The sequence below is a fragment of the Clupea harengus genome, chromosome 6, assembly GCF_900700415.2.
Source record: "Clupea harengus chromosome 6, Ch_v2.0.2, whole genome shotgun sequence".
NCBI lineage: Eukaryota > Metazoa > Chordata > Actinopteri > Clupeiformes > Clupeidae > Clupea > Clupea harengus.
In genome coordinates this window covers 10,410,555-10,423,907 of record NC_045157.1, presented here as the reverse complement: position 1 = coordinate 10,423,907, position 13,353 = coordinate 10,410,555, and the positions used below count along the sequence as shown (strand labels likewise).

Genomic DNA, 13,353 nt, shown 5'->3' with positions numbered 1-13,353 from the left:
CAACTATGTATAAGGCATAAAAGAGTCACAATAAGGGCAAGAATGGCAGTTATAGCAGAAAACATTAGCAACAGGTAAATATGTGGGGGACTATGGACAGAATAATAAAAGTCATAATACATATAAAAATAACAAATAGAGAGTTATAAATATAAAGTGTTACTGTCCCATAGAGGAACAGCTCTCAGTACTCACATTAGAATGTGCTAGCCTTAGCATGAGGGCAGAGGAACAGCTGGTGCTGGAGGAATTAAACATGTTAGCATCAGCTAGCTGTTTTTATCTGAAAGTGTGCCCATATATGTTAGATAGTCAACTGGTGGGACCAAGGTACTTACGTTAGCCTCTGCTAGCCTCCTCTGTATGCATCTGACACAAGCTACTCTCTTAACAGATGGTGTATTGAAGCCCTGTTGGCATTCAGGACTGGTGTCTGTGTGTATGCTGTACATGTGTTTATTGTGCATTATTGTAATGTTTGCTAATGGCTTCATTAATTATGCAAATGTACAAGTCACAGTGCGGGTATAGTTATTTAGTTTGTAAGCACACCTTAATGAATTACTGTGATTAAGAGTGATTGGGATTTCCCCTCTGGGAGAATGAGGGGAGGGGGGGGTGTAATCTGTCATCGAAGACAGAGGGAGAGAAAAGAAAAGATAAATACCAACTAGACGATACAGTAGAGAGGTTTGGCACTGATGCTTTACACTGAGGACCACAGGAAGGGAGGGAGTGGAGAGAGAGATGGGGATAGAGGGAGCAAGGGGGAAAAAAGAAAGAGAATGAAGAGAATGTGGAGAACATGGATAAAGAGTGAAGGGAAGTAGGGACATAGGGAAAGGAAAGACAGGGAATGAGTGAGGATGTAGGCAATGGAGAGAGTGGCAAGAGGAAATTAAGGTAGCGGTTGCCGGGCAGAATGAGAAAGAGAGGCAGACACAGCGAAAGAGAGAACAGAGAGGCAGACACAGAGAAAGACGGAGAGATAGGCAGAGAGCTCATGCTGAATCCTGATCAGTGAGGCGAGTGCTCCAGTTAGGAGGACTCCACTGTCCCACAATGCAGTAGAGGACAAAGAGACTAAATGAAATGGATCTTCTGTCTCTGTCTCTCTCTGTGTGTGTGTGTGTGTGTGTCTGTGTGTGTGTGTGTGTGTGTGTGTGTGTGTGTGTGTGTGTGTGCATGTTTGTGTGTCCTTTATTATTTATTATATACTGTAAGTAATCAAACTTGTGTGCATTTGTGTGTTTTCGTTTATGGCTGAAACCCTTGTGAAGGTATAACACACTACGCCATGCTGTGGTCTATTAAGCATTAAATCCTGTGTGTATGATCGTATAACCCTTTCTGTGTGTGTGTGTCTATGTGTGTGTGTGTGTTTGGCAGGACGTGATGGTAGTGGGTGAGCCCACGCTGATGGGTGGTGAGTTTGGGGATGAGGATGAGCGCCTGATCACGCGTCTGGAGAACACGCAGTACGATGCTGCCAATGGCCTCGACGACAACGACCACTTCGGCCACTCCCCCGCCCCCACCAGCAACGGGCCCTGGAGCGCCAAGCCACCCCCGCCGGGACCCGACCCAAAAAATGACAGCGCCCCCCCACAGCCCCCCCAGTGAGGCCTTGCCTATAGACTGTCTCTTACACACACACACACACACACTCCTCACAACTACTCCTAATATCAGTCTCTTAGCTGATGATGTCAGTCATCACGCCACCTACACCCTGACTACGCCCCTGTCCTCTATAAGGTTTGGGAGCGCTCAGGCAAAACAGGACATGAGGCGTTGCCTGGCAACACACCCAACAGACAGAACAGAGATCCTTCACACACACACACACACACATCAACCCAACGCAGCTGAACGTCTGGTTGCTCCATACACACACACACGCACACCAACCCAATGCAGCTGAACGTCTGGTCCCTCCATACACACACACACACACACACACACACACACACACACACACACACACACACACCAACCCAATGCAGCTGAACGTGATTCCTTTTCCTGGTTTGGAGTTGGAGGAGTCAAGGTCCGCTCTGGTCAACTACCGAACAGTGTAAAACTTGTTACCATGGTGATTACAGTGAGCAGTGGCGTCAGCAACAAACATATCAAACAAAAAGGCCTGCACTTATGACAATGAATGTCCCATCAGGGACCAGTACAGTACTTCCTGTCATATCCTACCCTGCCTGAAATAGAGCGGAAAAGTCGCCTCCTCCATCTGCGGGTGTCTCTCCTCTGCACGGGACTTCCTGTCGCTTCCTGTTCTGTCCCGGCAGACTGGACCGCACTCATCGTGCTTCAGCACCATGCCGCTGAAGTCTCCTTGGATTATTTTATGAATCTAATCAGTGAACCTTATCTTCTCATGCTTCTCTTGACTTGTCAGCTTTGTTGCAGGCTGACAGACAGATGCGTCACCTGAACGTGTGACTGCCCTTTGTCCCAACCCGTCTCTCAAAACAGCAATCTGCATGTTCTTCATGGATGCCACAGGAGGTCTTTTTTCAGCCATTTTATTTCAACTTTGTTTTTATTTTTTTTTCAGATCTGTAGTTTTGTAAATAGAAACGTCTGACAGCCCTTACACACACTCCCACTACTACACACACACACACAACCTCACATACACACACACACACACACACACACACACACACACACACACACACACGCACATATGGCAGCTGCTTTAACAGGTTCTTTGTTCTGGTGGTGGTGGTGGTGGTGGTGGTGATGATGCTGATGATGAAGGCCCTCTAGAGACTGTTGTGTTGCTGGTTTCTCCTCTGAGCTGACCTGTGTCCCCCTCTGTCCAGTAATGACCGCAGACACATATAAGAATCTGATGGAGAATTTACTCCTGATTACTGACTGGGAAACATCAGAGAAACTAGCTTTGATGGTAAACGTGAAGGTTTGATCCTGTGACATCACACACCAGGCAGTCCCCTAAAAAGATTTTGTGTTCTCTTTACCCTTTCAACAATGTATGTAATACCATTCCAAAACACACACACACACACACACATACATAAATACATTCATACACACTCTCTCATACGTACACACACAGCTACTGAAACAGGTGAATATCTTTCATCCTGTATTTTGTATTTATTTCTGCATTTTTGAGGAAGCTGCCATCACTGGAAGTCTTGTAGAGCCTCATAACTATTGAATCCCTGCACTGTGTGTGTAAGATGTGGTGAAGGTGTTTCTGTGTTTCTCATACCCGCACCGCAGTCTTGTGTGGATGCTTTGCCATTTTGTGTACCAATAAAATTGTGTTTATCTGACACGTGAGTCCTGCACATATTACCCAGAAGCAGTGGCGGCTCCTGAAAAAATTCTCAGGGGGGACAATTTTTTTAATAATAAGGCGACCCATTCAGTAGGTACATTTAAGTTAGCTGATTAACTCATACAGCAATACATTTTTGTCCACTATTGGCAGCACACAACAGTAATATGTCCCCTCTTGCTACATAGCTAGAGTAGCAAGTTACAGGTGGAAAGCTATGGAAGAAAGTTGCATCCAGGAGCCTTCATAGGCAAACATGATGTGGCTCCACATTAAATGATCCCACTTTTTCATTATCCACGTGTCTCAAATGTTGTATGATTTAACAGGACACGATATGTCCAGTAACATCATAAAGAAGGGGTAACATAAGTCAAATTATTCAGTGTTAGTGCAAGAAGCGAACTGTGAAACACACTGTGAAACCTATGAAAAGTGACAGTGGTATATGAAATACAGACCGAAATCACGATCGCGATTTTCTTTCATTCCAATTCTTGGATGTAGGATTTCCCTCCCTTTGTAGAAACCTGTTGAATGGATACATTTGGTCTAGGAAGTCCTAATTGTTTTGTTGTCAATTTATCTTCATTAGTACGCCGACTAAAAAGGAGTTTCTGTCAAAGAGCGAATCGAGTTATTGCACTGAACAGGGCAGCCATCTTGACAGAATATGCCTCCGTCGAAGCTGTATGGCGTTCATATAGGTCCACTACTTATGACACATCATGGAGGGGCGAGCCCTCCCGGAAGCCATAGAGAATGCATTGAGAGCTCTGTTTTGTGAAAAAAATGGATTTAACATGGGAGTCAATGGAAGAGGTCTGGGGCGATTTTCATTTCGCCCCAAATCGCCCCAGAAGGGGCGGGGCCATTTGAAGCACGACTTTAGGCTGACTGAACGACTGTTACCTGATTCGACAATGACATACAGAGGCAGATCAGACGGTCTAGTGGTAGAATATTACATTTAAATTTACATCATTTACGCGACTTACAAGGATATTGCCTTTTATACATCAGGAGGTTTTTTTTCTTTTTTTTTCCCCCTAGGCAGTGAGTCGCCCCAATCACCCTTATGGACAAGCCGCCCCTGCCCAGAAGTCCTCTGATGGTTGTTGTTTGCAATAGCACGGTGCGCCTTCCGTGCGTGCCTTTTATGTGCCTATTTAACATGTTCTGTTTCTCCATGCTGTCGAGCTCATCCTTCAGTTTGCTGCGCAGGGCGATGGGGATCCTTCGGGGCGGGCATACCACTGGCGTTGCGTCTGGTGCAACTCGGAAGGTGCACACGCCTGGGAATTCACCTATTCCCTGGAACACTTCTGCGTACTCCGCCATTATGCTCTGTAAGGCAGCGTCTTTCTCCTCACTTGCATGGTAACAGAACCCACAGAATGGGTGAATGCACTCGTCGCAGTTGAAAAACCAAAGACTGGAAAACTCAGAGTATGCTTAGACCCCAGAGCTCTCAATAAGGCAATACAGCGACCTCACTACCCCTTCCCTACACTGGAGGATGCCACAACAAAGCTTGCAGGAGCACAATATTTTAGTGTATTAGACGCAAGGTCAGGCTATTGGGCCATTAAACTTAGCACTGAATCATCATTATTAACAACATTCAACACAGTTTTCGGAAGATATCGTTTTCTCAGACTCCCATTTGGAATTGTGTCAGCCCAAGACGAGTTCCAGAGGCGCGTGGACGAAACATATGAAGGGCTGGATGGTGTTACGGCCATAGTGGACGACATACAGGTCTTCGGCCAGACCAGGGCCGAACATGACCAGTGCCTCAAATCGATGCTGGACCGCACACGGGAGCGAGGGGTGAGGCTCAACCCTGACAAGTGCCGCATAGGCTTGACCGAGGTAAGCTACTTCGGACACACACTTTCACGAGACGGCATCAAACCAGATCCTAACAAGGTGAAGGCGATCAGGGAGATGCAACCCCCGCAGAGCAAGGCAGAGTTGGAGACGGTCCTCGGCATGATTAATTACCTCTCCAGATTCGCTCCACATCTCTCACAGGTAAATTCACCTCTCAGGCAGCTTCTGAAACAAGACAGCGAGTTTGCATGGGACGCAAACCATGATAAAGCATTCCAAGACATGAAGAACCTCATCACACAGCACCCAGGCCCAGTCCTGTCATACTTCGACCCACAAAAGGAGCTACGACTCCAAGTCGACGCCTAGAAAAGCGGCCTAGGGGCTGATATGCTCCAGGAAGGAAAACCAATAGCATACGCATCCAAATCACTGAACATCACGGAAGAAAACTGCACAGATAGAGAAAGAGCTCTACGCTGTGGTGTTTGGATGCAAGCGCTTCCATGAATACATGTACGGGAGGAAAGTGATCATGGAATCAGACCACAAGCCCCTGGAGGCAATACTGAAGAAGCCGCTGGCGGCAGCACCACCCCGTCTACAGCGGATGATTCTCCAGCTACAAAAATATGACATCCACATCCTGCACCTCCCTGGTAAGGAGATACCGGTGGCCGACACGCTTTCACGTAAGTCAATCGAATACCAGGACCGTGCCAAGCAGGAAGGGATGGAGGCCCAAGTACACACGGTTCTCAACAGTGAGCGACACGAGGCTCACAGAAATCAAACATGAAACTGCTCAAGATGCACAGCTCGCCGCGCTAAGAACAGCCACACTCACTGGCTGGCCAGACACAAGGAAACAGTGCCCACCAAGCATCCAGGAATACTGGAACCATAGAGAGGAAATCTCACAGATGGACGGCATGTTGTTTAAGGGTGAGAGGATCATCGTCCCCCAAAAGCTCCGGGAGGACATGATACGACGCGTACACGCCAGCCACCTCGGTATGGAAAAGAACAAATACCGTGCAAAAGACTCACTCTTCTGGCCTGGCATGGGCAAGCAGATCGAAGAGGCTGTAGCAGCCTGCAGCATTTGCCAAGAGCGCCGCAACACAAACCCCAAAGAACCAATTAAGTCACACGCCATACCCGAGCGGCCGTGGCAAGTGATAGGCACAGATCTATTCACATGGAACTCACAGGACTTCATTGTCATCGTCATCGTACATCGTCCTACTACTCCAGGTTCTTCGAGCTGGAGAAGCTCTCCAGTTACACCTCATCAGCTGTCATCATGAAACTGAAAGCAGCAATGGCTCGACACAGGATCCCCGAGTCCATCATCAGCGACAATGGTCCGTGCTACAGCTCGGGTGAGTTTCGTCTCTTTGCAGAGTCATGGGGTTTCACTCACACCACCACAAGCCCCCACTACCCGCAGAGCAACAGTTTGGCGGAAAGAACTGTCCAGACAGCCAAAAGCATCCTGGATAAAGCCAAAGCAGAGAACAATTACCCATACCTGAGCCTGCTGGAGTACCGCAACACGCCAGTAGACAACCTGAAATCACCAGCTCAGCTACTGATGAGCAGGAGGCTGCGATCCATCCTGCCAGCAACAGCCAAGCACCTGCAGCCACAGATCGCCAGTCAACAGGCTGTACACGAAAGGAGAGAGGTATGCCAACAACTCCAGCAGGCATACTATAACAGGTCGGCCAAACCCCTGCCCCAGCTGCCCATAGGCGCACCAATCCGTTTCCGGCAGGAGGATGGATCCTGGAGACCTGCAACAGTGATGCATCCTGCACACACAGACAGGAGCTACCACATCCAAGCCGGAGAGGGTCAAACCTACCGACGCAACCGGCGACACCTCCGTGTAAGTAAGGAGATCAACACTGCTTACAACACACAGGCCCATCAGCAAGAGCCTGCTGAACCTCCAGACAGAGACGATCAGACTGGCAACACCACACAGTCAGGTCGCACAATCAAACCAAAACAAGTTCTTGACTTGTAAATGATGTGTAAAAGGGTGTAGGCGGATCGCTGCCCGAGAAAAAAGAAAAAGAAAAGAAAAAGGTGTTCACTTACCTGTTCCTGTAATGTATATATATATATATTTTTTAAATAATAATAATTTAAAGGAAAAGAAAATACTTACCTGTTCCTGCAATGTGATCTGTGAAAAGAAAATACTTACCTGTTCTTGCAATGTGATCTGTGAAAAGAAAAGATACTTACCTGTTCCTGAAATGTGACCTGTGAAAAGAAAAAGGAAGTTTCCACTTTTTAGCTGTTTGCACTAATTTGTTTTGTTCTTGCAGCTACCTCCTGAAATATGTTGAATGAAATATGAATGTTTTATACTTACCTTTAGTACCCTGTGAATGTATAAGCTATATTTGATAATCTCATGGAATGTAATGAGTCAATGTGTGTTAACTGTTGATGACAATCCCTTACTTACTTTTTAGAAAAAGGGAGATGTAATATCTGCTGTGACAAACAGTCACACGGTGCATACCGTAGCCCAAGGTGTACGTTCAGGAATGACGTATTGACGGCAGTTGGAAAAACCCCAGTGAATAAACCAGCACGGAATGAAGTCGGTCGTCAGCCTGAGTTTATACTAAAGTATATAAGTTAAGTTTATGTATGCCAGAGGGCAAAACATTACAGCCGTTACCCACGATATTTCCTCCTTCTAAACATAATGGCTTAACACTTTACATACATTGATTCATGTGACCTCATTAACAATGCCATTAAACACTTAATTAAATAATTATTTAAAAACACTTCAAACACCCCTGCTCCAATGAGTGCTTCCCAAGCGGAGCGCGACATGGACGCAGAAAAGCTTTTCCAGCCCTGCACCCCAGTTTGCTCCCGCGTTCCTGGAAGACACATACAACAGTAGGTACAAAGATACAAACATGTTGGCCAAACCGATCAGTGAACAAAGTAAACCATCCATGCAAGTGTTCTGATAGATTGTGCTGTTAGATTGTGCGCTCTTTAAGAACGCTTACGATGGTACTGTTTCACATAAATTAATGATCGTTGCTGGAACTAAACTTGCGTGCAACGCATCTTTCTTCCCTTGTCATCTCCAAGTTCAGAAAACCCATCCAGTGTTAATCACACATAGTATAACCCCTAAATACTCCGAACAATATGATTACCTAATCAATAGTTCCTTATTTGTGATTATAAGAACGTTTCTTTTAAACAATGATAATGATCTGGCGGGAAACCGCCGCTGTGCATGTGTTGTAGAGAAACAGCCTCTTTAAATCTTAGAGTTGACATTTTAATGACAAGCAGAAGACCGAATGCAATGAACTGAAATGTATTCAATCTTGCAGAGTTTTCATTCAATCGGAGTGGTGGTCCATGGAGCAGCTCAGTCAAAAAATCAGTGCACTCACTTTTTAAATAGTATATTTCATCACTATGCTTTTCCAATTGAAAAACCCCAAACTTATCCAAGTTGAACCAATCAGAATATTCTCTCAAACCTATACATTTTATCCAAGCTCAGCCAATCAGAATATTCTGCTCACTAATTGCCGAAGCACCTTTCAAGATGATGACTTATAATGAGCAGCTATGTCCTAATCAGTAGTTTCACCCCTCCCGGTTATGATGTTAGGGCTCTGTCTTGGGAACTTCTGCCTGCTCTTTGATGAATTCCACATCCCTTATGCATAAACCCTTTAATTAATATTTGGATGTCTCTGGAAGCCTGCACCTGTGGAAACTGTGGTCATGGTTTTAGAAAACAGGCCTCTCGACCTGGCCTTACCTTGTTCTCTGCATGTAGGCCCCTCTGCCTGGCCTTACACTTGTTCTTGCAAAACTGCTCCATGTTCACCACACCACTGTATTACAACCATGTCATTTTTTCTACACGTGACAGACGCAATGCGCTCTGTCACATAGCCACAACTGGTTCTCGTCACTTATGCATCTGCTTTATGTTACTCAGTTAAGACAATCAGGCCAGTTATCATGTACTTACACACACACAATAATAGCATGGCCGAGGAAACACACTGCTTCACCCAGAAACACACACACACAGAGGAAGAAATTCAGTAAAACGTCACTCTACTTATGTACAGACTGCATAGCCAGAAACGATAATATAGCGCCCCTATTTCACTGAAGGGTTTTACAGTACATTCATCAGTCCATACAAAACGTACCAACAACTAAAGAGAAAACCATATGACCATGGGAATCATAATTACATTATGTTCTGACATATACCGTATATCACGTGTCTGAATGCTAGAGTGTGTTCTGTAGTCATATTTGTATGTCAATGAGAAGTCTCTCGGTTTCCAGTACCACTTCTGAGTAAATATGAATATGAGGAATCACATGATACATTGCTAGGGAAGTGAACACACACATGGAACAAAAGCCGAACACACACAGATGGGTAAACACGCAAAGGACCACTTCCTCATCTGCAACCTCTTCATTTGCCTATTAATGCCAGATGGCAAAGGCTGGTCAAAGGGCTTTTTGACAGGATTGACGGAATTATCAGCCAGATAGTCATGGACAAATGAGTGTGGGAACTAAATGACTAAAGGGCTTCATGAACAGAAGATCTTCAGGGGGTGAGTGTGTGTCACACATGAAGATGAGACCTATCCTACTGCTCACAGTGATGCTGGCAGCAACCTCTGATGGTGAGTGATCGTGTGTGTGTGTGTGTGTGTGTGTGTGTGTGTGTGTGTGTGTGTGTGTGTGTGTGCGCACACACAGGGGTTTGAAGGCACAACAGTTTTAAAAATATCTATTTGTTTCTTCAAGATATTTAACCAACAACATATGGTTGATATGATAAAGACATGACAGTTCAGCCATCAGTAAAGACACAGAAGTGTATACCTTTGTTTGTTGTGTGTGTGTGTCTGTGTCTCTCTCGATCTATCTCACACTCTCACGCAGGTCTGGCCATTCAGTTTAGCATGCTATGGGTTTGTTGTGTACAAATAAGCAAGCTTTGATAAACAACATTTGAGTTGATTTTTAAGTCTCCATCTTAAAAAAAAAACTTGATTATTTACATTAGAGAATGCCACCCATCCCTCACAGAAGATCACTCAGGCTAACAGGACTGAAGACTCCAGGTGGGACTAGGCACTCTGTGTTCAAATGATGAGACAAAATGTCCTCTTTTTATGCAGGTCTGGACATCTGTGATGCTACTCAGGAGGCAACATGTAACGACACCCTAGGACTACCTGTGTATCTGCAGCTGATGAGGAACACCACAGGACGTGAACTGAGATTTCGTAATGGAACTGAAGGGATTTTTACATCCAGAAGCTCAAGGACAGTGTTCCATAATGAGTTCAACACCACATCATTCCGTCAGAGGTGGCAGTTTGTTCGTGATAACGGGACCCTGATTATAAACCCTGTAGAGAGGAGAGACGCAGGAACATACAGAGTGGAGATCTCTGAAGAGTCAACAGGGAAGGGAGTGGGAAAGCACACAGTACAGCTGATCATTGAAGGTAAATCACTCTGTTATTATATTCCTGTATTTAACAGGTTACTATAGCAACAATAGGAAAAGAAAGGTCATCTCATCTGGAAACTGCTTTAGTGGGTTTTCTTTGACAAAAGACAGGTCATTTTAGTTATACACAGGACATGTTAAAATCCTTGTGCTATTGGCTGGGGACTTCCCACATCACTGTGATATGCAAATACTCATAGCCAGCAACCTAACTGATATAACAACTGCCCAACCATATATCTTGCATATATACAGCAACATCAACAAAGACGCCTTTGTGAGCATTTCACCAGGGTTTTCAAGCAGGCACCTTCCTTCATCAGTGTTATGGCACCTCCAGAAGGCTCAGCGGTGGTGTCTGGTGGTGTCTTTTTCCATACAATCACCATGAGCTTTCATAGATAGATTCAAAATGTCATTTTGATGTACGAGTTGCAAGGTGTTGAAAGAAATCCAGCTGCCAAACCAGACTATTGTCTTGCTGGTCGCCCCCTCCTCCTCCATGTGAGAGTTTCCCTGTGTGATGACTGGGAACGGTGCTGTGCACTGACTCAGTGGGGCGACTACAGATTATAGAGATCACTTTTCAATAATGTGCAGTAAATTAAATGACTATAGATATTTCAAAACATCAGACGCTGCTTTATAGACACAATAAGGTACCACATTAGGGCTGGGAGACGATGCAGCCCTTGCACAAGGCACAACCTCTTACACCTCTCTCCACCTAGGCAGGCCATCGTCCATTGGTTCCAAATCCAGCAGAAAAAGGGAAACATTTACATCCAGGGGAAGATGTAATCCAGTCACAAAAAACACACACACAAAAATGTTAGATATTCAAGACCCTTATTACCAACAAGGTTCCTGTTCTAATCTTAAATCAGTGCACTTTCTTGGACTTTCACGCCAATTGAAGCTCTTCACTTGCCAAGTCCTTTCCCAAGTCCGGATCAATTCACACTAGTACTCTCTCTTACCAAACAAACAAACCCACTGTTCTCTCTTCCCTCCAAAATAAACTCTGCCTCCAACCTGGTGCCTGTCCAACCTATGGAGTCCTATGGTCACTAGAGGTGTACAGAGATGATCTATCATGATCTATATTTGTATCTGTTCTGCTACGAACCCTGCCTTTCTCTGCTTGCCTGTCCTGTGTCTTTGTTCTGGGGCAGGGGGTAATTTGCTTCGTCATCAGTTTTTCTCTCTCTGTAGGGTCTGTTTGGATAACTTGCTCCCTCCTATTCCATCTAGGGATTGGGTCCACCTGTCTGGGAGACTTTATAAAATGAGATTATAAAATATAATATTGGCATATAATTAATTATGAAATATATTTCCACATCCTCATACAGTACTTTCTATCTCTCTCCTCTCTCTCTCTCTCTCTCTCTCTTTTTTTTTTAAATAAACTAGTTTATGAACTGTCTGAACCCCACCACCACCCTGCCTTTAACTGGGGGACCTTGAACAATCAGAAACTGACAAAAAGATGAATATAACTCAAAAGACTCTTTCGCATTGGTAATAGAAAGAATTAACAGTAAAGATGTATAGAAAAAATATCCTTAAATTGAAGAGAGTAATCTTAAATTCCAATCATGCTGCTTTCTCTTTTCTTGATGCGTTCATTTTACTGCAAATCACTATGGAAAAGCGAATTACAAATTCGAACAAACAGGAATTGACTGCATGTTACATCTTTTGACTGAAATAAGGTACCTAAATGAGATTGATCGCGTTTGTTTAATTTCATTAAAATATTATAGACTAGAAAAAAAGGTCTGTACCTTGAACTGAATTGAAATGGATAATGTGAATTGAAGGTCATGATGATGATTATTTAATTTCAGCCCCTCCTCTGACCACCAGTGCACCCAGTGCTGGGTCTGTTTCAACATCTGCTACATCACCTGGTAAGAAATCACCTCATTCAGAGTCTGGCCAGAATCACAGCTCTTAGAGTTAATGAGTCACCACTCTCAGAGTTACAGATTTACAGCTCTCACAGGTACACATCTAATAGTTACTGAGTGACAGATCTCAGGATTATTTAGTCACAACTCCGGATATCACTTGACTCTTGCCCTGATCTGGTCCCAGTGCTGTTTTTCTCTGTTAGCTTCACTCTCTGAACTTTGTTTGGGAAACGGATTGAAATTAATTGTGTGGAAAAATACTCTACTCTCTTAGATAGACATTCAGTCATAGGGCTCCAAAGTGCTCTTCATCTGATGATAATATAAAGTCATGATGACGTAATTTCAGACCCTCTGTTGACAACCACTGGACCCAGTGTTGGTCATATGTCAACATCTGCTACATCACCTGGTAAGAAATCACCTCATTCAGAGTCTGCTCAGAATTGAGTCACAACTCTCAGAGTTACTGAGTCACCAATCTCTGAGTTACTGAGTTACACCTGTCAGATTCAAAGCTCTAAGATTTATAGATCCATGCTGACATTTAGTCCATGACACAGATATAAATGACACTGAGAATGTTGTTGTTGTTGTAGTTACTGTCATACTGTAGCTTTATTTGTGTGTTTATGTTTGTAGAGATAATTCTTCCTGTCTCAGTGTCTCTCGTGGCCATCCTGGTGGGTGTGTGTGTGGCAGCAGGG

General features: G+C 44.5%; 1 protein-coding gene across 4 annotated transcripts in view; it reads left to right on the top strand.

The window, feature by feature from the left end:
* Positions 1 to 3,323, top strand: part of LOC105908691 (LIM domain-binding protein 2-like) — a 48,289-nt gene extending 44,966 nt beyond the window's left edge. For all 4 annotated transcript variants that reach the window (XM_031568960.2, XM_031568959.2, XM_031568958.2 and 1 more), the window contains one exon: positions 1,390 to 3,323. In XM_031568960.2, the coding sequence (XP_031424820.1) occupies positions 1,390 to 1,623 (234 nt within the window). In that variant the 3' untranslated portion in view covers positions 1,624 to 3,323. The remainder of the gene's footprint in view (positions 1 to 1,389) is intronic.
* The last annotated feature ends 10,030 nt before the right edge of the window (positions 3,324 to 13,353 follow it).